Source organism: Podarcis vaucheri (assembly GCF_965113315.1).
Source record: "Podarcis vaucheri genome assembly, chromosome: 4".
Classification (NCBI taxonomy): Eukaryota; Metazoa; Chordata; class Lepidosauria; order Squamata; family Lacertidae; genus Podarcis; species Podarcis vaucheri.
Genome location: NC_138762.1, coordinates 80,956,760 through 80,981,088, shown reverse-complemented (window position 1 = coordinate 80,981,088; position 24,329 = coordinate 80,956,760). Strand labels below are relative to the sequence as shown.

Below are 24,329 nucleotides of genomic sequence, written 5' to 3'. Positions count from 1 at the left end.
ATCTCTGGAAGCACAGGCTGTAGAGCTCTCACAGCAGGAAGCTGAAACTGGAGGGCCCTGTTTGTTTGTTTGTTTGTTTGTTTGTTTGTTTGTTTGTTTGTTTCAGAGAAGTTCTGCAATGATGAACAAGCTTAGGATCGTCCTACTGTCCTGCAGTAAAGCTTTGAAGCACATTCTTGCGGTGAAGAGAATTCATTTCTACACAAGCTCCAGATCAACACTCACCTAGGCCTACCAAGCTCCTTGGTCTAGCAAATGCTCACCATAAAAAAGAGCAGCCTCCCAGTGCTATGCCTCATCATCTTCCCTGGAACGTAACCCTTGGCCTATGCCCCTGATATGTCTTCCTGGAGCCTGATCTGCAGTTTAGCTTTGACTATGCCCTTGGCCTCTTGAAACCTGAGCTGCTTCTTCAGTCTCGACCTTGACTATATCCTTCTCTTGGTATAGAATGATCAGGATACGATACGATAATCTTTATTGTCATTGTCCTATACAGAACAACGAAATTGAAAAAAATCTACATCAGACATTAAAAAACCAACGCCTGCTATCCCAGCCTGGTTAACCCCCTAAAAACTCTGATACCCCATAATTAAATACAATATACTCCCATAGAGACTACCTTACACTGCATTTAAAACCAAAATCGCATTTGGATAGAAACTGTTTCTCAGGCGGCTAGTCCTAGTCCTTATAACCCTTTACCTTCGTCCAGAAGGCAGAAGCTGAAAGAGATCATTTCCGGGGTGCGCACTATCCTGCGCTATCTCTGCAGCTTTCTTATGGCACCTGGAAGCATAGATTTGATCCAAGGTGGGAAGAGTGCACCCAATTATTCTCTCCGCAGTCTTTACAACCCTAGACAGCATTGTTTTTCCCCTGACCGTGCAGCTCCCAAACCACACGCACACAGACCATAAGTTAATACACTCTCAACAGTACAATGGTAAAATGCCATCAACAGGTCCTCTGAGAGATTATTTTTCCGGAGGATTCTCAGAAAATGTAGCCTCTGCTGTGCTCTCTTCATCAGGTCTTTACAGTTTTCTCCCCAGGTGAGGTCATCTCTCAACTCTATTCCCAGGATCAAGCCCTAGCTAAGGTCTGACAGTAATACAGGGCTAGAAGGCTGATGTGACCGTGCAAATTAGTATAGGGTTCTCCCAAGAGAGGAGTTAAATGAACTCAAACGGCAATAGGAAGTTATGAGAACCGTCTTCCCCCTTCTACATTAGGAAGTTTCGTCTACATAAGCTACATCAACTATAAAGGCATGCTAGCCAGTTCCTGTGGGTGACACAATTCAAGAGGTGCCTGTCATGCCAAAAGAAGCATATAAGGTCAGCTAATAAGCTCTTTCCAGTTTGGTCAGCCATCTCACTGTGCAAATCAACCATGCGGCCCAGCATACTTTGAGACATTGCAAATAATTACTGGCCACATGCTTAGTTTATGTGAGAAGCAGGTCTTGCTAGAAGCAGAGGGAAGCTCCAGACTTGGCCTGTCAGTCAACTACCCACCCACCCAGGGCAGTGAAAAATCTCTGGAGGTGGCCTCGCCTATAAGCATGCATATAATTAAATCTTGCGCATGCCACCATCACGGCATAGTCAAGCACCTATTTTGTTTGTTTGTTTCTGATGCAGAAAGCTCTTCCGTTGTGTGGGAGTAATGTCAAGACCCCATAAAATCATCTCTTTTCTGTCTATTGGAGGAAATTCACTAAGTACCTCTTCCATAACAACCCCACTAGAATGAAAGAAAGCCCAAAAGCATTTCATCATCTGGCTTGTTAAAATATCCTGATTAATAGGACTGTATATATTTTTTCATGGCAAGGATAGCTTACAACATTGTTTCCCCATATGAGTAAATACACCAGGCCTGCGTGACTTCCAAGCCAAATGTAGACTACCAGCCATTATGACGACCGACTAATAATTCAATGATCCTCTTTGGTATGGAAATGCGAAAACAGTGACACCCTACTCCATCAAAAGTCATACATGCCTCCGATAACTTTTACACCGAGGCTTTAGTCTCATGAACAGTCATGCACATTAAATCTGATAAAAATGAATGAGGTATAATTAAATGTATTTAACTATAAGCAGAATCAAGTACCTACATTTCCCTTTCCTTTTTGCCAGTGGCATATCCACATATTGAACATTAAATAGGCTTATATTAAAAAAAATAAAAGTAGCATTTTAGAGACCAACTACGTTTGTTCTTGGTATGCGCTTTCGTGTGCATGCGCACTTCTTCAGATACCTGTGAGGTCGATGGACTTCCCTTTCATGCGGATCAATGTGGTGCCTTCCACGGTTCTAGATTCAGGTAGGTAGCCTCTCTGAAGAAGTGTGCATGCACACGAAAGCTCATACCAAGAATAAACTTAGTTGGTTTCGCAAAAAAGCAAAGCTCAAAATTTTTGGGTTCTTCCTAAAAAAAGCGCAACAACTTTGTGGCTGTCAGGAATTATACTTTTTGAAATCCCAAATAAGCTACTGATAATGGGGAGGGCATAAAGAAATACTCTTGGTTCCTCTCCTTATAATTTATTTCATTATATCCACAATGCAAAGAATAATTGCTCTGATTCCTGCCGCCCTGTTGCATTAGTGTTTTCTAAGACAGTCAGACACACGAAAAGGGACAGGGTTCTTGCAACATTTAATAGTTGAATAGAAGCAGGACTTCCTGCATAGATTGCATGAAGACTATTAAAGAGGCAGGAGCCCCAATTTCTTCTGCAATCTGGCCACCCTCTATTTGTTCCCAATACAAAATACAGTGGTATCTCAGGTTAAGTACTTAATTTGTTCTGGAGGTCCGTTCTTAACCTGAAGCACCACTTTAGCTAATGGGGCCTCCTGCTGCTGCTGCGCCGCCAGAGCACGATTTCTGTTCTCATCCTGAAGCAAAGTTCTTAACCTGAAGCACTATTTCTGGGTTACCAGAGTCTGTAACCTGAAGCGTATGTAACCCGAGGTACCACTGTAGCTTATTCAGAATCAGAATTTTCTTCAGGGCTTAGCAGGAGAGGAAAGAGTTAGGTTCCCTCCCCATGCCTGTCCTGATTCACCCCCCCCGGGGGGATGCAATTTGTGTGAGTGTGCAAAAAACACATTTAACGACACATGCAGTTTGGCCCTTTTTCTGGCCTGCAGAAATGTAATTTCCTGGTTGCCCCTCAGTGCTTCTCTGCTGGCTCCCTTTCCCCAGTGGTGGCGCCTAGATGCCTCCTCGTGGAGTTGCCTTCAGCTGAAACTCTCCTTGGCAGCTCAAAGGTACCACAAGCCAACTGCCTGGAGCTGAGCAGGTGGAAGGTCAGGTTGCGTTGCCAACACTCTGCAGACGTTCCCAGCACCGGTGCCACCCAGGATAAAAATGCTGGTTCCTATCTCAGCTACGTCTGCGTCTTGGAAGGTGATCAAACCACCTGATCCTTCCCTACTCCTTAAAAGCCCCTTGTGAAATTAACTTCGCAGAGTCGTCTTGTATTCGTTCAGAACTGTCACGCTGACAAGGCACAGGCAAATAACATGTGCATGTATTGATGGCATGAACAAATGCGGGAATGTGTAACAACAACAACAACAACAACAACAACAACAACTTATTATTTATACCCCACTCATCTGGTTGGGTTTCCCCAGCCACTCTGGGCGACTCCCAACAGAGTATTAAAAACACGATCAAACATTAAACATTTAAAACTTCCCTAAACGCAATGATTCTATAGACTGGGTGTAGCATAGTAGCTCATAGAATTGTAGAGCTGGAAGGATCATCTTGTCCAATCCTCTGCAATGCCAGATTTGTTTGCCCAACATGTGATTGGAACCCATGGCCATGACATTAAGAGTCTCATGCTCTACTGACTGAGCTATTTCAGCTCAATAGCCTGATGAGTGCAATTCTATACACGTCTACTCAGAAATAAACTCAGTTGTGGTCGGTGGGATTTATTCCCGGTCCTGAGTGGGTTTATAAAATCACAGAGATTAACACCGCAATCCTACGCAGTACCATGGAAGTAAGTCTCATACTAGGGCTTATTTTGGAGGAGGCATGGACATGCTGCAGTTCCATACACACGCTGAAGTTCTAAGCACAGAGGAACTTATTTCTGAGTAAATAGGCATTGGACAATTCCAGGCTGTGCAAGGGCCAATCCATTATTGTTTAATGAGCAGAGGCCTATTCATGCAAAATTGTATTGGGCTCTGGCACCTTCAATAGTTGTGTGGAAGGGGAGATTTTGGTAGCCTGTTCCTGCTAACTTCCCCGTTATGCACAACTGTTAAAGGTGCCAGAGTCCTGCAATCTTTTGGATCTGGCTATTAGTTGAACAAATATTGCTGCTCTATAAAGATTCAGACATTATACTTTCCCTCCTAGGTGCTGCTATTATTATTATTAATTATTATTATTATTATTATTATTATTATTATTATTATTATTATTATTTTCCTAGGTGCTGAATAGAGATGAATAATCTTCCTTTTTTTAACATTGATTTTTGTTTACTATTTCAATATATACTTCTTTATAAGCCACTAAGAGCTTTTATTTACCATTCAGCAGCATACAGTTTTTAAAATGAATTAAACTAACAAACAATTGCCCCAAGCTTTGGGAGGGTCTACTTTGCAAAATTAAATCTCTCCCATTTGCATTCACAAAAGTTAAAATGCACCATGTGGATTTTGGTGAAAATATGTCAAACAAAAAAATGGGGAGGGAAGAGGAGGCCAACGTTTAGCCCATCTTCAAGAATTTTTAAACAATGGTTTTTAGATTTATCCCAATCATAGCTTCTCGATGTGCAAAGATTAAATGCACCGTCATCTGTAACTAAGCTGCTTTGGAATGATCTGTATCCTCAAATACAAGGTACAAATAATCATAATAAATAATGTTAAATAAAGCAAGGCTGTATCAGATCTGCCATTAAACTGTAGTGTGAACCCAGGCAAAAGAATTCTGCGAGGGAGGGAGCCTATGTCCTATTCCAGTAGCTTTTCCTATCCTGTGTTAGACCCCTAGGTGGTGCAGGTGAGTTTCCACAGAAGGGAAACCCATTATTTTCGCAGTTTTCAGATCTATCAAACTCCAAGGAAAGCCACTCAGGGGAAAGTTGCGGGGAAGTCCTCTGAGACTGCAAAGTAAGTGTAGGACAAGCGAAGCACAGGGTACATGGTGGCCCTTTATGGACAGCAGTAGGTCTTGGAACACCCATGAGATATGGTCCACCTAACTGCCTTGCAGCCTCTGATGGTGTGATGCCCATAGGCAACTGCAAAAAGCGCTGCAGTAGCTCGAAACTGGATATTGTCAGCGTTTCAGTGACAGACTGCTTGCTTGGCTGGATTTCGGCTTTGTTCTTTAATTCTGCGCAAGGTAAGATTTCTTTTCCATAAGAAATTTATGTTCGGGGAAGCTAGATACTCTTCGTGGCGGCGATCGGGATACAGCAGTCAAAATACTGTTTTCAAAATACTTGTCATTTTTAATATTTCACGAGAAGCGCCTCCGCTCATGGGATGTGCTGAAAGCCCTGGATTCCACATTTTTATCCTCCACCCCCCTATGTCTTCCAAACAACTGTGGGCACATTCTCCATTGAGGATTCAATCAAAGTGTGATGTTTCCTTGTGTTTCTTTGTAGTGCCCATGTAATACAGCATGGAGCATATATCCAAGAAGTTGGGTTTTTGCTATATGGCTATTTGTAACAATTGGCCACAATAAGCTTTGATAGGTGGTTGTTGTTTTTTTTGGCATTTTAGAGTTTGTGCTTGGAGACTGCAGCTTCGTTACTTGAGTTGTACAGAATACCAGCAATATGTTTATAACTTATACGCTGACGGGAACAAAGAATATTACTGCAAGGCACCTCAGCACCCGCCGGGATGAGGTTGATTGAATGTGGGGAATTACATACCTGTAAATACAAGTTTAGGAGCATGTACGGTTTTGTTTCCAGGAGAAAGTTTTCTCAATATTGCTAGAGCAACAGCGAACCCAAGCGCTAGAAAGAAAATGATTGCATTCTGCTAGATCTTTAAGCATGTTCTTTAGCATTTCTGACCAGCAGTGGAAAGGTGCATGGAGACATCCGTGAGTTCCAGGGAATGCTGTTTTAACAGCCATACAGACTGAAACATTTAATGGATCTGTTCCTTGCATGACTAAACTGGATCTGCTCCTCAGCTGTCTTAAAATCTGCAGTAATAATCTCTTGAGACCAAAGCTGATTTGCACTGTGCAAGAACGTAAGAGATCTGCAGACCAACAGCCCATCTAATCATCCTTTGGCCAGCAGTGGTCACTACATTCCTGCAAATGGATAGGACAAGCACAGACAGCTGTTGGCTCTCCATTTCCATCCGCTTGCTATATGGCATAGGGGCATCTTTAACATGAGGATCAAGGCCTGAAGGCACAGGACATACCTCCCTCCATTGGGTGGAACACAGTCTTTGCTCACCTGAGTTTTGTAAGCACGCCCTGACCGCTTTGTCAGTTACTGATATTCCTGTGTTGCACTCCTGCTCAGCTATATAAAATTAGCTTTCCTTGTTTTTCGTGGCAGTGTGATTCCGCAAGGATCAACTCTTCGAACTGCCTTCTCAAAGGCATCAACTAATATAATTTCCTGCTAAAAAGCAGAGTGGTCTCTGCCTCTGCTCCAACCTGCTGCCCCCATCAAGCTATGCAGAGAGAAGAGCACACCACGTGAAGAGCCAGGTCAAGTGAATAGCTGCTGATGCCGGTTAGCCAGCCATGCCCTGAATGCACTAATCCAAGGGTCAACAAACTTTTTCAGCATGGGGCCGGTCCACAGTCCCTCAGACTTTGTGGGGGGCTGGACTATATTTTTTTTTGAGGGGGGTTAATGAATTCCTTTGCCCCACAAATAACCCAGAGATGCATTTTAAATAAAAGGACATATTCTACTCATGTAAAAACATGCTGATTCTTGGACCATCTGCGGGCCAGATTTAGAAGGCCATTGGGCCGGATCCGGCCCCCTGGGCCTTAGTTTGTTTACCCATTCACTAATCCCTCTGGTCAGTAACCAGTCTAATACAGCAGGCAGTTCCTTCCCCATCCCAGTGCGGTCAGACCCCGACCATTAAGAAAACCCTCTCCTCCTTACTAAGTCATCCAGTCAAAAACTTGCCTTTGGGCCAATTAATTTTTCTTACTTTTCAATATATATATATATTTACAAATTAACATCAAATTTGTTGGTGTGACAGTATCTTACATACTCCTAAGGATGATGGGGAGCAACAATTTCACATGTGGGGAAGGAGCCCTTTCTAAATTTTATGGGCTAGATTTTTTCTTCTGTGTTCTCCCGTGCTAATACTTTTAGTTCCTGCAGTATACGATACATATTGCAGGGACTAAAATATGAATTATATATGCCCTTAAATTCCCTTCTCAACCGTTGGATGCTGTGTGCATCCACTGTTGCTGCTGCTAAAACTATCCCAATATTTTATTACCATGCTATGTTTTATTGCTGCTATTATGCATGGCAATAAAACAAAATCTGTATCTCTGTCAACATCTATGCAGTTTTTTCTTCCCTCCTTACTTTCATAAGCTGGAGGAGTCTAACTTTCTAGTCTCTCAGTGCAGGCGTGCCAATTCTATGGGGCCGAGGCGTCTACAGCCCCCCCCATGTCTGTTTGGTTGGGGCTCAGCCCCCTCCTATCTTGAGGGGGCAGAGAAGGCCTGGCGGGATGTTGCCCTGGGTTGCACAGTGTCAGGAGAGATGCGCAGAGCAGTGCGGCCTGGCACACAAATGTTACATTGGGAAGATGCCTGGTAGGCACTCTCCTGATGCAAGTCGTCATGCATGTGACGTGCGTGACATCATATGCACAAGATGTGCATCGCACGCATGATGTCACCCCCCCCAAAGCTGGCACCTATGCCTAAGTGTGTGCCACTCTAGTTATTATTAGTAATTGTACTGTGCCAATGAACACGTGGAAGTAAAGACTTGGATTCTATAAATTGTGTAGTGCTAATTTATACAGGGGCATTATGTACCATAATTTTCCGTGTATAAGACAACCCCATGTACAAGACGCCCCCTACTATTATGGGGTACTCTGATTTAAGAAAATGGGGGGAGATGTATCTGTGTATAAGACGAGCCCCGATTATGAACACTATTTTAGAGTAAAAAAAACATAGTTTTATACAAGGAAATGTACGGTACTTCTGAGTTTCTGATGCTTTGATTCTGGGATCTGCTCCGGGCAATATGTTATGAGGCTCACTGCTGAAAATATATTGAGCGAGGGCCACAAGACTGGGCATAAAAGGAGCCCCGTGGGGTGTTTCCTGCTGATAGGGGCAGAACTGAGCCTGGCCATCATCAGATAAATTCTGAATATGAAGCTGCTGCAGAGTCAGTGAAACTGTACAAGAGCCAAATGAATGCAAGATAATGAAAAAGAAAAGTAGCAATTGGCTCAGGTGGGCAAAAGGAAGTCAGCTAAATGACTCAGATCAGAAGTATTTAATTTAATCTTCCTTGGCTGAGGAATTCTGAAATATTTCATTTAAGAAAGCCACCAAGGAGAAAATAATTATTAAATGTTAATGTTTGTAATTATTCCCCCAAGACATCTTTTTCTTCATTCTTGAATACACAGGCAGAAAAAAGGAAAAACATAAGCAAAGGAAATAAATTGCCCCTGGCAGCAGCTTTCCTGGCTTCAAACAACATTCCCTGTGCCAAAGTTTGACCTTGCTTACATTGACACAAATCTGGAGTTATATACTGCTCTTTGATTTCTAGTGAAATCATTTGGAATAGTGATCTATGCAGGAAGCCACAATGGCCCAGAGTCTATGTATCTCACATGGGACCACAGCAAAATGCATGCATGCGCAACCATCACACATGCCAATTTGCGCATGCGATGCAGAAGTGCAAATAATATGCAGCCCAATCCTATGCATATCTTTCTCAGAAGTAATTAATGCAGTGCTCAAAGGGACTTGCCCCCTAGTAAGTGGGCACAGAATTGCAGCTTTAGCCCACCAGTTAATTAAACACTACTACTTCTAACTGTGAAATAAATGTGAAGGCAAATATACTGAGTGCGGGAGGGCAGAGGTGATGTTAATAGCACTGCTGAAACATTGTGTTTAGAATTATGTCCACTTTGACAAAAAGACATTAAAAATAATTGGAAAGCGTTCAAGAGAAGAGTTATGAGAATTTTTAAGGATTGGAAAACAAGCCTAGCAGCTAGCAACTTAACACGATCAAGCTATTTATCATATCAAAAAGAAGTTGAGGAGGTGAGTTGTCCACAGGGTATAAATACTTTAACGAGGAGAAAGTATTTCATAATGAAATGCCCTCTAACCTAGAAGAGGAAGATAAAATATTAAGAAATGCACAAAGTTCAAATTCATTCAAAATAGGCAGGAAAGAAATTTCTAATGCTGAGAAATAGACCACTAAGAAATATTGCTAGGGAAGTGCAGTTTTGCATCAGCCACCCTGCAAAACAAGCCAATTTGTATTTTAGAATATGGTTTGACCCAATGCAATATGCATGTTATTAAATGCTGCCTTTTTAAGGAAATTAAGGCTGCAATCCTATCCTACACTCCCTTTCCTGGGCTTATGCCCTGTTTTATTCAGTTGGGCTTACTTTTGAGTAGACATGCAGGATTGCCCTGTAAATTATGTTTAATGGTTTCAGCCAGGATCCTATAAGTAAAAATCATAAAAATGGACTCTGATCTGCTTCAGTCATGCTCTATCTATGCCAATTCCAAGTATAACCTAATGGTCTGGTTGGGATGTTTATGCAGAGATTAAGACTATGGAGGAAGCCTTTGCACCAATACAAGCTCTTTGTCTGTATTGGAGGGACCGCAAATGCATGGTACCACTAATGTCAAGAATAAAGACTTGAAATGTGCTTCCAAGTGAGTCTTCTACAATGCAGTGAAATGTCAACTTAGACTCCTGCCGACCTGCTTCCTGAGCTTGGAGGCCTACAATCTCCTTGACTGGTTGTGGGGCAGATAAGTCCCACAGCAAATATGCTATTACTGTCAGGCTCAGAGCATGTATAAGTCACTAGGCGTCACAGCAGGAAGGTGTCTAAACAGACGCTGAGGTGCTCACACCAGCCCTGAAGCTTTCCCCTCCCACTTTAAGGCAATCCTCCTACCTATTTCATGTGTTGCAGGACATATATGTACTCACAAGCATTCTCTGCAGGGATGGTTTTGGGACAGGAGAGAGAAGCAGGTCAAATCAAGCTATAGGAGTGGCCAATGGACCACCTGTTGGCCATGCCCAATTTCGACAAAAAGAAAAATACGAAAAGTGAGCCACTGCTGTGTGGTTTTGGATATTTGTCCCCAGTGGTAGCTGCTGCCCATCAGGACTGATGGGGTGGAAGACCAGGAAGCCAAGAATAGGTGGAGTCAGAGCCAAATACAGGCAGAGCCAACTAATTCTAGTTTTGCTTCCATCCTCCTCGCTATACAACATGAAATCTGGAGACTAAGGAGGAGAATGCTGACAGGCAGTGCAATCGCTTGGACAGGTGGGGACTGGCAGAGAGCAGACTGGGGTTAGTAGGGCAGTCTCACATTCACCCAAATGAACCAGCTTTGTATCCCATTTAGCTCTCCTCCTTGTCTAAAGCTTTTAGGCCCGATATAACTGGCCAGCTTGTAAGCAGGGGCCACAGGGTACCCATTTGAAATGATACAGGGAGCCACAAGTCTGAATCATAATGAACAGAAAGATAAAGGATAAAAGCTACTTCCGATGTGGTGGGTGTTGTTGTTGTTGTTAACATCAGTAAAGTGGGCATGGACCTTTTCGGTTTCCCTCATTTTTGTTAGAACTGAATCTACACTGGGTTTGTTTTTGTTTTTTATTGGTGGTAGCTCTTTATCATCAGTCTTTCATGCCTGCTCTTTCACATCTGCTGCTACTTAGGAGTAGGAAACTTGCCTCATTTATCATTCTGTAAAGCTTCATGTGTGCTGATTGTATAACACCAAAACCAACTGCAGAGCAATGGCCTACTTTCAGCCTGAATGCCAGAGCTCCAGGGCTATGCAGCAGAGAGTAGGTTTCACTCGCCTGCAGTTTGCAGAAGCCCTTCCTTTTACAAAACACACAGGATAAGATTCCAACACACCATCTACTTCTGCTGTGGGGCATCTCCTTTATCTTCTGCCCCAAGCACTGGGGGGTTGGAGGAGCCTCTAGAGATAATCTCGGTGATTCACAGAGAGAGCAAAGAAACCAAGCATCCCGTTATGCAAAGTGGATATCTGGGTTCATTTTTTAAGATGTATGTACACATGTGTATCTTCTTTCCAAAACAGGAACCGTTCACACATGTAGATTGGGTATAGCTAAGTGATAAACTGCAGGTGCAAAGGAAAGATTTGCGCACCACACTCATAATTTTCATTTGGCATCAGCTTACCTCAAAAACAACAACATGCCTTTCAGTGAGACAGCCCACACATTTGACTAAAAGTCATCAAGGGATGAGTAATCAAGGAACAAGCAATCAAGTTCACATGCAGCATGCTCACATATACATTAGAAAGGCTTTGACCCATAAGTATTCAATAGCTTAAAGACTTGAGTGTTTTCTTTTTAACCTGGGATGTCATTTTAAAATAAAGTTAAAATGAAGGCAACGGGGAAAGGAAGAGCACACTTCGAAACACCACAGGATCACTAATTAAGGGGGAAAGGAAACTCACGGATTACAAGCCTTAGTAAGTGAATCGCAGATAGGCCTGTGGGCCAATTAGAGTCAAACTGCCTACAGAGATGCTTCTGAGTCATGAGATAACACTATCATAGTGTGATTTTCAAAACATACAGATGTGAAGCAAACTGTGTGTTTACCACAACCTTTCCGCTAAAGGGCCTGAGGCAGATAGAGTGATGGTTAATATCTTCACAGGCGCCTTCTGGCTGCAATTCTCCAAACACGTTTTCTGAAATAGTGCCATTGATCCTGGAGAAAAACCCACCAGCCACGAACAACAGCTCGCTAGGGTTTCGAGAGAGCTTCTGCTTTTGACGCCTGCCTGGGACTGCAAACGGCACAAGCTGATGGTGGTGTCCTGCCAGGTGCTTTTGAAGCGATTTGCAAGATAACACACAAGAGTAATTAGTATTTGACAGTTGACATCTTACGAGGTTTCACATTTGAAGAATGCCAGTGAACGGTGCCAACAAGTCTAAAACATTCAAATCTGAAGGTTCAAAATGCAAATGTGAGTTATGTTTTTGAAATCTCGTGCAAAAATCTGTTGGGCAAAGTTGCGTGAAACCTCAGGTATTTGTTTCAGTTTTATTGTGGACCAAGCTTGCCATGGAATTCTACGGACTTTATTCTTAACTAATTAACAGCAGACAGGTGTTGTGCTATCTTATCTCTGGATGGAAAATAAGATGGCAGATGGAACAATTTTCAGGCTCAATTTAAAGTGTTGCTAACATAAAAGGTAAAGGGTAAAGGGACCAGTCGTGACCTCTGGTGTTGCGGCACTCATCTCGCTTTATTGGCCGAGGGAGCCGGCGTACAGATTCCGGGTCATGTGGCCACCACAACTAAGCCACTTCTGGCGAACCAGAGCAGCACACGAAAACGCCATTTGCCTTCCCGCCAGAGCAGTACCTATTTATCTACTTGCACTTTGATGTGCTTTCAAACTGCTAGGTTGGCAGGAGCTGAGACCGAGCAACGGGAGCTCATCCCGTCACGGGGATTCGAACTGTTGACCTTCTGATTGGCAAGTCCTAGGCTCTGTGGTTTAACCCACAGCGCCACCTGTGTCCCGTGTTGCTATGATAGTCCTTGACTATTTGGGAAATTTATTGGAAGGGTTCTTTACACATGCATGGACATTTCTTGGTGTCCAGAAGCTAGAAAAGAACTTTATCATCTCTCTTAAACAAGAGTAGAATGGGAACAGAACTTAAATTGGTCTAGGTCACAGCCACACCATATATCTGAAGCACATATAACTTCTTCCCAAGAATCCTGGGAACTATAGTTTATCTCTTGCAGATTTACAGTTCCCAGCACCCTTAACAACATACAGTTCTGGTGCTTCTTTGTGGGAAGCAATGTGCTTTTAATGAATGGTGTGGGTATGACCCTATTCTCTGATCTGCCACTAAGAAATATCAGGGTATCAAGGACGTGGTCTTCTCCATGGTGGTCCCACATCAGTGGAACTCCCTCCAAAAACATTGCTTGGCCACCCTCTCATGGTGTTTAAATTGATCCTGAAATTACTATTTTTTTCCAGCTTTCACTGCATTATTTAAAAAATAAGAAATTGGGATTGCCATATTAAGCTAAATACAGTGGTACCTCGGGTTACATACACTTCAGGTTACAGACTCCACTAACCCAGAAATAGTACCTCAGGTTAAGAACTTTGCTTCAGGAGGAGAACAAAAATCGTGCTCCGGCGGCACGGAGGCAGCTGGAGGCCCCATTAGCTAAAGTGGTGATTCAGGTTAAGAACAGTTTCAGGTTAAGAACAGACCCCCAGAACAAATTAAGTTTTTAACCCAAGGTACCACTGTATATATCAAAACTAGCCATTAAGCAACATCAAATTAAAACATGGTGATAACATTTTAATCTGATGTTATATGCTTACATTGCTTTTGGATTAAAACATTAATACAATACATATCAAAACAATTCATATGACGACATCTGAAAAGTAGTGACTATGGATTCTTTTATAAATTGTTTTGACATGTATTGTATTAACGTTTTAATCCTGATTTCTTATATTGTAAACTGTCTTGTGAGGGTTTGGCTCCCAAACAGCAGGATGAAAATGACTTAATGAAAACACTAAATAAACAGGATGGCTGCTCACATATGTTGCCTGTGAAAACACATCTGATAGGCTTTCTCTACTACTCATGGTATGTAATTCTATACATAACAGAAGTGTTGTTCCATGCAAATACTGCTACAGTTCAAAAGCACGTCAAAGCACAAGTAGATAAATAGGTACCGCTCTGGCAGGAAGGTAAACAGCATTTCCGTGCGTTGCTCTGGTTCACCAGAAGCAGCTTAGTCATGCTGGCCACATGACCCGGAAGCTGTACGGTCCTTCGGCCAGTAAAGCGAGATGAGCGCCGCAACCCCAGAGTCGGCCACGACTGGACCTAATGGTCAGGGGTCCCTTTACCTTAATTGCCCATGGTATATTATCCTGAAACATTCTAGAAGCAGTTCATAATACAGTGGGATTTCAAGAATGTTATAGCTACTGTGAAAAATTATAATATACACGAATATCTAATTATAATATACATGAATATTAGGGCTGCCATACGTCCAGAATTTCCTGGACATAGCTGGGATTCGCCCATCGAAAATGGCATCCGGGCAGAATTTTCACTAAGCCTATGACAGCTATATATAAAAAAGCTAACAACAACAACATTGCCCCCAAAATATTCAACAACTTTTGTGTCTGGATTTTCACTTTTTCAAATATGGCAACCCTATCCTAGATACAGTGGACGCTTGGGTTGCAAACGTGATCCATGCGGGAGGCACGTTCGCAACCTGCAGTGTTCGCCATCCGCAGCGCCGCGTCTGCGCACATGCGGGTTGCGATTCGGTGCTTCTGCGCATGTGCAAAGCGTGATTTAGTGCTTCTGCACATGTGTGAGCACCAAAACCCAGAAGTAACCCAGGTATGTTGTTGGCATCCATCTGTCTCGAAAAGCAATGGAGTTCACCTCCAAGGGTGAAATCAAACTGCTGCATTAGCAGCACCAAAGTGATCTCCTGGGGTGCAAGCCAAAGCAGTGTGGATCCTGAGCTGCCTAGACGACAAGACCCCCCCCCCCCCGGCCTTGCTGAAGTGGTCCAAAGGAAAGCAGAGCATTACATTTGGCACCAGCTTGGTTGCAAGGACTTGCCAGTGTGGTGTAGTGGTTAAGAGTGGTAGACCCGTGATCTGGGGAACCGGGTTCGCGTCTCCGCTCCTCCACATGCAGCTGCTGGGTGACCTTGGGCCAGTCACACTTCTCTGAAGTCTCTCAGCCCCACTCACCTCACAGAGTGTTTGTTGTGGGGGAGGAAGGGAAAGGAGAATGTTTTGAGACTTAGGGTAGTGATAAAGCGGGATATCAAATCCAAACTCTTCTTCTTCTTGCTGGAAGGATACGTACAAGGCGCCACCCAACCATCTTAGGGACTCCACTCTGCATTTGTGTAGGGTTTACTCCTTAGCCTGTTCTTCTCCAGAATCTATCCCACAAGGCAGCAGAGAGTTAGGATCAGAGTTTTCCGTCTAGATGGGCTACCTTCCAGGGTGACGAGCCCAATCAGCCCTTCTCTTCCCTCTACAGCACTTGCAGAAACTGCCTTCTTGAACACTGGACCCTCTAGTGGTCCCATCTGCTGAATCAGATGGAGCCAGTCTTTGCATGCAGGGGAGGTCCCTAAGTAACTGAGGGTTTGAGCCCCATTGGCTACCGTCACCTGGTTTAGCCACTCGTTCATTTCCTGGTGTGTGGCTGCTGTCACATGCTGACAGCTTCTAGGAGCCACAGGTGAGAGCTGAGTGCGGGTGGGTGGCGGAACCAAAGGTGGACAAACTACCCTAGAAGGAGAACGACATGTTCCCCCAGAGGTACTACCCTCCCCTAACACCCCACACACCCAAAAAAGGAAGGAGTTAATCATACAGTGGGATTTCAAGAGTGTTATAACTACTGCGAAATTTTGTAATATGCACGAATATCTAATCCTATATTGTAATAGTCTTTGCCCTTGAAATAAATAGGATCTGTGTTTTCCTAGAATTGCACAAGATTGTATTTTGTTGTGTCTTGTGGCTTTGCACCACCACTTGGCTGCAACATTTGGCATTTAGATGCAAACTACAATCTTTGGGTTACACTGTGGAGAAAAAACATAAACATCAAGCTAGCTAATAATCATGGCTGTCCTCTGTTGAGTCTATTGGAGGAGACAGTGCTTTTTAAAACCATCCCAGATCCCTGTCCCATTTTGGCATAGATTCCAGACATCTAATCTTTTATACATGTCCAGTGTCCTGGCAGCTCTCAGGAGATTCCCCTCCCCCCATGCTTGCTGGTTTTGATTTATGATGCTTTCCTAGAATAATCCTGTCAATCACCACCATTTGAGTTCCCCTCTCTCCTGCGAGATGATAAACAGATTTATACTTTCCCCCAGCTGCCTTGAAATTATTAGATCATGTTATATATGCAGAAACCTTTTATAAGACTGCCAGTTAGTGGATAATGCCCCTTTCGGATGACCTGGACTGCCATCCTATGGTCCCTGGAATGATAATGATGATAGCACAGATTAGACTACAGACTGAAAATTACCATTCTGGGGCCGCGTTCTGGAGGATAATACAAAAAGGGTTGCATCCAGTGAAGCTGCCCTGTTAGCATAACGACTTTGACTCGTACAGCAGAATTTCCTCTTCCTTTCTGCTCCCCAAACTTCTGTGGAGAAACCTCAGAACAGGCATAGGAGGCAGCAGGGGAGAGCAGAACCTGTGTGACTCAAATTCTTTCCTTGTACACATATAGAGTGGTACCTCGGGTTATAGACGCTTCAGGTTACAGACTCCGCTAACCCAGAAATAGTACCTCGGGTTAAGAACTTTGCTTCAGGATGAGAACAGAAATCGCGCGGCGGCAGTGGGAGGCCCCATTAGCTAAAGTGGTACCTCAGGTTAAGAACGGACCTCCAGAACGAATTAAGTTCTTAACCCGAGGTACCACTGTACCCATTTATGAGAATTTAGCATTCTAAGGATTGACTCATATTTCTGTGACTGGGGTAAGTGCCTTAAAAGTTCTTCCAAATACAAACTGTAAATGAGCAAGTAGTGTGTATATATATATATATATATATATGCACCAAAATATTGTGATGTGGAATGCATTTGCTGAGTGTTCCATTCGATTCCCCTGCCCATCAGTTTTTCCATTCTCTCCCACCTCAGCCGTCGGTCAGCATTCCGTGCCTACTGAGCATGCTACATCGGCCTGGTTTTATTGGTCCCCTTAGGTTATTGCCTTTCTGCAAACCTCAGGGATTTCCCAAGCCTGCTGGTCCCTCCCTCTTGTGAGTGGGTGGCACAGTTTTGGCTACATAAGAACTGGCACCCAAGAGAACCGCGGCCGCTATCATCGATGATGATGATGGTTATTTGTGTCCTTCCAAAACAAGCACTGCCGTACTTTTGTATGTATTCGTGTTGCTATTTTTATCCTGTTTTCACAACATATAATGCAATGCGGGTGTTTCTCTCTCGAACAAATATTTTTCTTGGCTTATCTAGTGAGGGTTAAAAAGACAGCTGTTAAGATGAAAAGCAATATATTTGAGTTGACTGGCTCTTAGATGTGTTGATCATCATGCGCTGTTTGATTCTTATCTTATTCATTCTGGAACACGATTTAAATATTGGAAACCTCAAGGCTCAGAAACAAACCAGCTGCAAGCTAGGCAACTGCTGAAGAACATCATAACCTAGTATTCAGTGCTGGTTGGAGGATTAGAGTTGTACATCTGGAAACGCTGGGGCCTAGAGAAGAGATGGGAAGCCTTTGCACTTCCATAAATAGTTGACTACAACTCCCATCATCCCAGACCATGCTGAGTGGAGCTAACATGAGCTAACATCATCATCAGGGTCTCAGAATCCCCATACGTGATCTCAAGGGCTTCTGCTCATTATGAATGAGAATGTCCATTAATTCATCGTGCCCTGGTAACAACACTGTTGTTATCTATCCTAAGGTAGCTAGAAGAGAAACAGAAGATCCAATACACGTCTCTCATGTGCCTGAAGAAACAAGTGGCCAAAGCACTTTATGAGATTATAAGCATTTTGTAGAGGCAAATGGAATTCACATGATGGTGGGAGGGATGGAGATAATTATATTGAAATTACCTGAGTCTGTTACTGTGGGACTAGTAGGATGGTCAATAGATAGTTGTTGCAGCTCTCACCTCACAAAAGTCCCCACACTAACCCCCTTTTTAAAAAGAGCTCTAGTTATACAAATATTATGTAGGGTTTAACTTTTTCTTATAAAAAGTGTATTGCAGTGTAGGAGGGTGGTGAGCAGGAACACATGGATCCATAACCTGCAGAAGTAGTTGTCAGCTAATTTCCACAGCCCTAAAACAAAGCATGTGTGAACACACTGACAATTGATGGTGCCCGACATGGAGGCTTGTTTTTGCATTTTAAAGACACGAATAGTGTTTTTGTGTGCAATCTTATACGTGCCTATTCAATGGGACCTACTCTCCAGGTAAGAGTATGTATGATCATAGCCTTGCTGTAATGTTCAGGTGCAAACCAGATGTGAGGTGCAGAACCTTGATGGGTCTCCTGATGTGTTGTTGTTGTTGTTGTTGTTGTTGTTGTTAAAAGCAGCTGTGTGAAGGATCCAGTTTGGATCAAGACCACAACACTGGATTCAAAGATGAAGAGTCAAACTAGGTGTGAAGCCATACCTGCCTTTGCCCCATTGAGCTACAGTAATAAGAGCTTCAGGGGGAAAGCTACTGTGAGAATCTCTTCTCTGCAGTTCTTGTTGTTGTGTAAATATTCATTAACAGAGGGTTCATTATGCATATGCTATGCATATTTCCTCAGAAGTATGTCCCACTATGTTTGATAGAGTTTGTTCCCAGCTAAGTGTTGATAGGCTGCCTAAACCCATTAACCTGGGAGTGGACCCCATTGAGGTAAAGTTGGGCTCAAAGGGATTTACTTTTGAGCAGATATGATTAGGGTCCTTATACTCCCCGATGGACTCTAAGGATAATTTACCAACACAATGGACTACAGCAGGGGTGAGGAACCTGGACTTCAACTCCCATCATTCCTGACCATTAGCTATGCTGGCCGGGGTTGATGGGAGCTGAAGTCTCTCAAAGGTGGAGGAGCACAGGTCTCCCATCTCTGGACTGAAGGTTTCACATAATGTAAAGCTGCATCCCATAGCTTTTATCTTTTCTACTCGGGATTTCGTTCCCTATCACCGTGGAGGGGAGCCAAAGGAACGACACTTCTCAAATGAAGAGAGTGTCATTTTGGTTGTAACTGAAATGGAACTAGCTCATTATTCTTTTGTTGTTGATGCTGCCGCTGTTGTTGAAGGATACCTGACTGAAACGCCTAACGATATTTTTGCCCTTCAGGTCATGTTAGCGGAAACTTTGGAGATTAGGTTTTCGGGGTAAAAAACAAAAAAAACCTTCGTTTTATGAAACAAGATTAAAGCGAAGCAATTAAAGGATAAGGCTCATATTTAATTTTCTCCCCAAAATGTAATTTTTCATGCAGTGACAACCTCAAACCCTTTTCAAGTTTTATAGCTATTTCACATTTGGCACAAAGAACAGGAAACCATCTGTAGCAGACCAAGATCATCGCAAGGCTATTCACAGATATGGGGAGGGGAAGACCGAGATGAAAAGCAATGAAATGTTAACTTGAAATGAAAGCTTTGAAGGTGTGCAGAGGATGCTGGTTTCTGCCTTGGGCCTTGATCTTTGCAAACAAACAAGACCCTGAAACAATGCATAATTACTCTTATTCTTAGAATAAAAAGTTGAGTATTGTAGGACAAGAAACAAGCCAAAGTACAAGGACTGGAGTACATTCATAGTTTTGCAGCTCAAATCCATGTGTTTACTAGAAAGAAACCCCATTGAATTCTATGGAGCTCCCGAGTAATTAGGTTTCTCTGTTCTCCTGAGGTCTCCCCTCTCCCACTTGACCTGGGGGCCTATAGTGTCAACGCTAACTGTGCCACAGATTTAAACTATGTGTTTTATTATCTTCAAACACGACAAGTTACATGCAGATTAACAATTTAAATAAACGTTTCAAATAAGTAAAACCTATTGAACAGGAGATCCACTGTAAAACTACCTTTTGTTTTTCTCTCACCTTTTCAAATTCTACTTTTGCTGAGGCTTCCTAACAATGGCCTGGTTTGGATGTAACAATGTTCCATTGTTGGAACAAGTTCCCTTAAGACTTGGTGATTGACCATTCCCCCTGCCCACATTATCATCATCATCATCATCATCAAAATTTGTATACCTCCTGTGCCCGTCAAAGGAGGATACTGGAAGAATCTACTTCTAGATTTAAACTAACCATGGTTTGTTATTATGCTTGATAAAGAGAAAGAAACTGTGCTTAAACTATGTTTTATTGAAACAAGCCAGGATCAAACTACGGTTTCTGATCCTGGTTGATTTTTTTTTTTAAAAAAAGCCCCTCAAAAAACTCATATTTTAACCTAACCTCAATTCCTGGTGGAAGCAGTGGAGCTTCTCCTCAAGAAAGTTTACATCAGCATTGGGCTTTTAGTAATTTATGTTTTTTTAAAAAATAAGGGGACAATTAAGGGAGCTCTCAGATGGCCTGTTTGCTGAACATTCATCCTGATTTGTTTGCAAAGAGTTTAGGGGATGTTGGGTATTTAATGCACACTTGCTCAGATTTATTTGGTGGGAGATTAGACGAAGTTGCATCAAAGCAAATGTTATCCCACTCTTCCCAGTGCATTTCCCTGCCTCTTTTCTTATTGGAAAAGTCCACTCTTTCATTGTATGAGATCTCCCAGTTATCTATATTTGCTGGTATGTGATTCAATCCCACATGAGAATAGTGACAGTCTGGAAGCACCCTAAGAGACACAAGTTAGAAATGTATAAAACGGATTCAGAGTGGTGTGGAAGGAGTGAACACAGTAACCCGATTCAGAGTATGACCACAACAAACAATTTAGATCTTAAGAAATACATTGTCACTAGATCTTATGACAACCACCAGCATAGACATTCTTTAAAGAAAGCTAATACTTTTTAATAGGGCCATACCTATCAAAGGCTATATTTGGGGATGAGATTTCCATATTAATAGAAAGGAACAACAGCAGGATATCGTGTCTTGCTTAAAAGCTTCCCTCAGGGCTCCCTCAGGTGACTGTATGAGACAGAAGGCTGGACGAGGGCTTTTGCTTGTCTTGAGCAATGCAGTTCTCCATTCTTTTGTTCTCATTATTCACCCCAGGATTATAAACTAAGCTATTATTTGGTTCAGCAAGTTTTAGGACTGGGCCATACATTTTATGATTGTAGCACCTCGGTGCAGAAAATTACCTTCCAGAGAATTACTTTCCACATCTAGATAAGAAGTGCAATTAGTTTTAATTGCTTGCAAATGGCAACCAAACAATATTTTAGATGTGTGCCTTTCTCCTACTTTGAGGGAATCAAGGGTTTTTCCAGGCAATTCAGAACAAGCATGCCCTAAACAGCAATACTTTGCAAGTCCCACACTAGCAGGACATCTAGCTAGTCCTCCTGTAAAGGGAAATTGTTGCCATACTTGGTGCAACAACATAATCAACAGCAAAAGAAAATGAAAAGTAATAGTAATACAATAAGAGGTTGCTGAAATGACACTGTGAGGTTGTCAGACAGGAATAGAATTTGTTATCTCTCAGTGTTTTAAATAAAATGTGTCAAGATTACAAAACTGGGGAGCTCACCTCCTTCAAGAACTTTTATTTTATTCTCAAACCCACAACATGACATGATTTGGGCTGGATCTACACCGATTGCAAAAACGCTTTAAAAAAATGTAATAGCAGCTCTCAATGCAGTTTCCCATTGATGATGGATTGCTGTTCTACAGAGCCCTCTGCTGTCACAAATTTTATAATGCATTTTAACGTTATAACTGACCAGTGTAGATTTGCTCCTAGTGAAGAGAAATGGTGTGTCTTGTATTTGATAAAAATGTTGCATACTCATACAGTAATTTCTAGGTATTTCTGAAACACATACAGCCAAACTACAAAGATGAAAATACCATGATTTCCTCAGATATAAAATATTGAGTGTTGTTTGGGAATTCTAAGAAAGAAAGAAAAATCAAGGCAGTTTTGAAATAAGTGATTAAAATCAGTGCGGTTTTTAAAGGTTCTGGCTTCTTGATTCAAAATGGCATTCAACTGAATCCAAATATAGATGAAAATCTACTCCTTGATCTGAGGAACCACCTTGCAAAATTTTGTTAAAATCAGGGAAGTTTTGAGAGGTTCAGCCCACCATCTTGATTCAAAATGGTGGTGAATGGTAGTCAACATAGACAAAAACCTACTCCTTGAGCTCCCTAACCATCATGCAAAGTTTGGTTACGATGTCTTAAGTGGTGTCCAAATGGATAACCAACAAATGGACAATTTTCCAAAATATATAGTAGAAAGAAAATATATCGCATACAGCATTTGGGAAAGGTACTAAGCCTACAATTTGATCTTGACTTGTTTTTAGGAGGTAATTTAATTATTGTTTGATTTTATACCAATGTCATATATTTGATGTTAGCCACTTGAGCCCAGTTTCACCCAGGGAGGGCGGGATACAAATAAAAGATGATGATGATTACAATGAAAGAACAAGTGGAGAAGTGCCAGGATAGAACACAACGTATAGTGCATTAAAAGCAAAGGCTGTGCACTGGATTTCTCTGGGGCTGAAATCCTGAGCCAAACTGGATGCATACAGAAGGATTTGGACCTCAGGCAAGAAGGAGAGGAAGGTGTGAGTGAAGAGGACAATCTGCAAAATAGGAGGGACCTACCACACAGCTGTGTCTTGACTGGAGAAGGAAGGAGGGGAAGAGCCTTTCCATCCACACCTCTCCTTCTTCCTGCCCCTGAAGCAGCACTGTGCAGGACATGATGCTCCTTCTTAACAGCTGTTGAACAGGAGGATCCAATCCTGTGTGGTCCTGTGTGGTGCTGCTCTTTTGCAATCCGATCCTGTGTGGTGCAGGCACACACCCCCTCCCAACTATATTTTTAATATGTTCAAATAGGATTTTTTTAAAAACCCTTTAAAACTCCTTTGCTACACCCCTGAATTGATTTCGGGATGGATTTGGTGTCCCCACTTGGCAGAACAGGATGGATTGGTCTGATCTGGTGGCCACAGATCGAGACTACAGGGTGGATTGGGGGGGTGTCCACAGATACCCCTTGTAAAATCTCATTTTGTGGAATGGGCCTGTGCCAGTTTTTCAAACGGGGGTGGGGGTGGGGGAGGAAAACAACTATTCAGGGCATCCTGCAGCCAAGATTCAAAGCTGTCATTTGCTAAAATCTTACTTCCCAGGCAGTGTGATTGCAGGGAGAAAAGAATCAAAATGTGCCACAGGCTCAGAAACTCTTAAGACTGATTAAGATAAGCCTAACATTAAGTGTTGTGCAATTCATAATTCCCAAGTACATTTCGTGACGGCTGAGGCTCTTGATTTGTGACTTTTCCCATTCGGAGTTAATAATTCTGAAATAAAAATGTCACAGAGGAAGGCCTACATGTCTATTAACTGCGTCTTGGCACCCATTGTGTTAATGAAAAAAATATGCAGATTTGATGATTAGCTGTAACTAAAATGTACAGCCCTCCAGCCACGATGTGCTTTTCGATGTGCTCTAAAGTTACACCAAATGAGTTGTCTAACCCTGGGTTAGACTCTAAGGCTTTTGAGCTTGGATGGTTTCCTTTTCAAACTGTTTGGCATAGATCAAAAAGTTGATTTATTTCTTTCCGTCTTGCACTCCCTCCCAAGCTGGAAAGCTACTCCTCCTTCCTAGGATCAGGCGCGAAACCTAGGTAAGGTTTTAGACACGGCAAAAGCTTCAGAGCAGTTTTCCTCTTGTGATGGAAGAGCAAAATGAAGGAAGCAGAACAATGGTAAGAGACGATATTAGAATTATTGCTTTACAGCTCTCTACCAAAATGGATATTTTGCCAGAGTTACCATAGATTTAATCTTTTTGTGTGTGTGTATTTTGCAATCAAAGATAACTAACCCGAAAATAGTGAGCAAGTCATTGTACTAAAATACAAGTGATAATTAGTATATATTTCTGGTGGAAATGGATTGTTTTAATGGTGAAAACCCTGTTGTGTAATAAGCACCAATGGACAGGTCATTTCAACAGTTTCTTCAAGTGCAATAAGAAATGAAAGGTGCATTTAGAAATAGATTCACACATGCTAAAATGACATTGTTTTTCTGCCTTAAATAAAGTTTCTGGGGCTGCAAGACTGTATCTGATGACCTGGCTATCGTCCTCATTGAAATCCGTGGGATATATTTTTGAATCGACACATATAGAATCATTCTTCTCCCCACCA

The 24,329-nt window shown here is 42.4% G+C and overlaps 1 protein-coding gene across 2 annotated transcripts in view; it reads left to right on the top strand.

Annotated features, from left to right (window-relative positions):
- The first annotated feature begins 5,118 nt into the window (after positions 1 to 5,118).
- Positions 5,119 to 24,329, top strand: part of EDAR (ectodysplasin A receptor) — a 78,627-nt gene continuing 59,416 nt past the window's right edge. Inside the window, exon 1 of one of the 2 annotated variants that reach the window (XM_082218752.1) lies at positions 5,119 to 5,412. Coding sequence is in view for 1 of the 2 variants with exons in the window: in XM_082218751.1 (XP_082074877.1) it covers positions 23,850 to 23,882 (33 nt within the window). In the remaining variant the exon portion in view is untranslated. Of the gene's footprint in view, positions 5,413 to 23,628; positions 23,883 to 24,329 lie in introns of those variants that run through there. The other variant, XM_082218751.1, reaches the window with a different exon arrangement.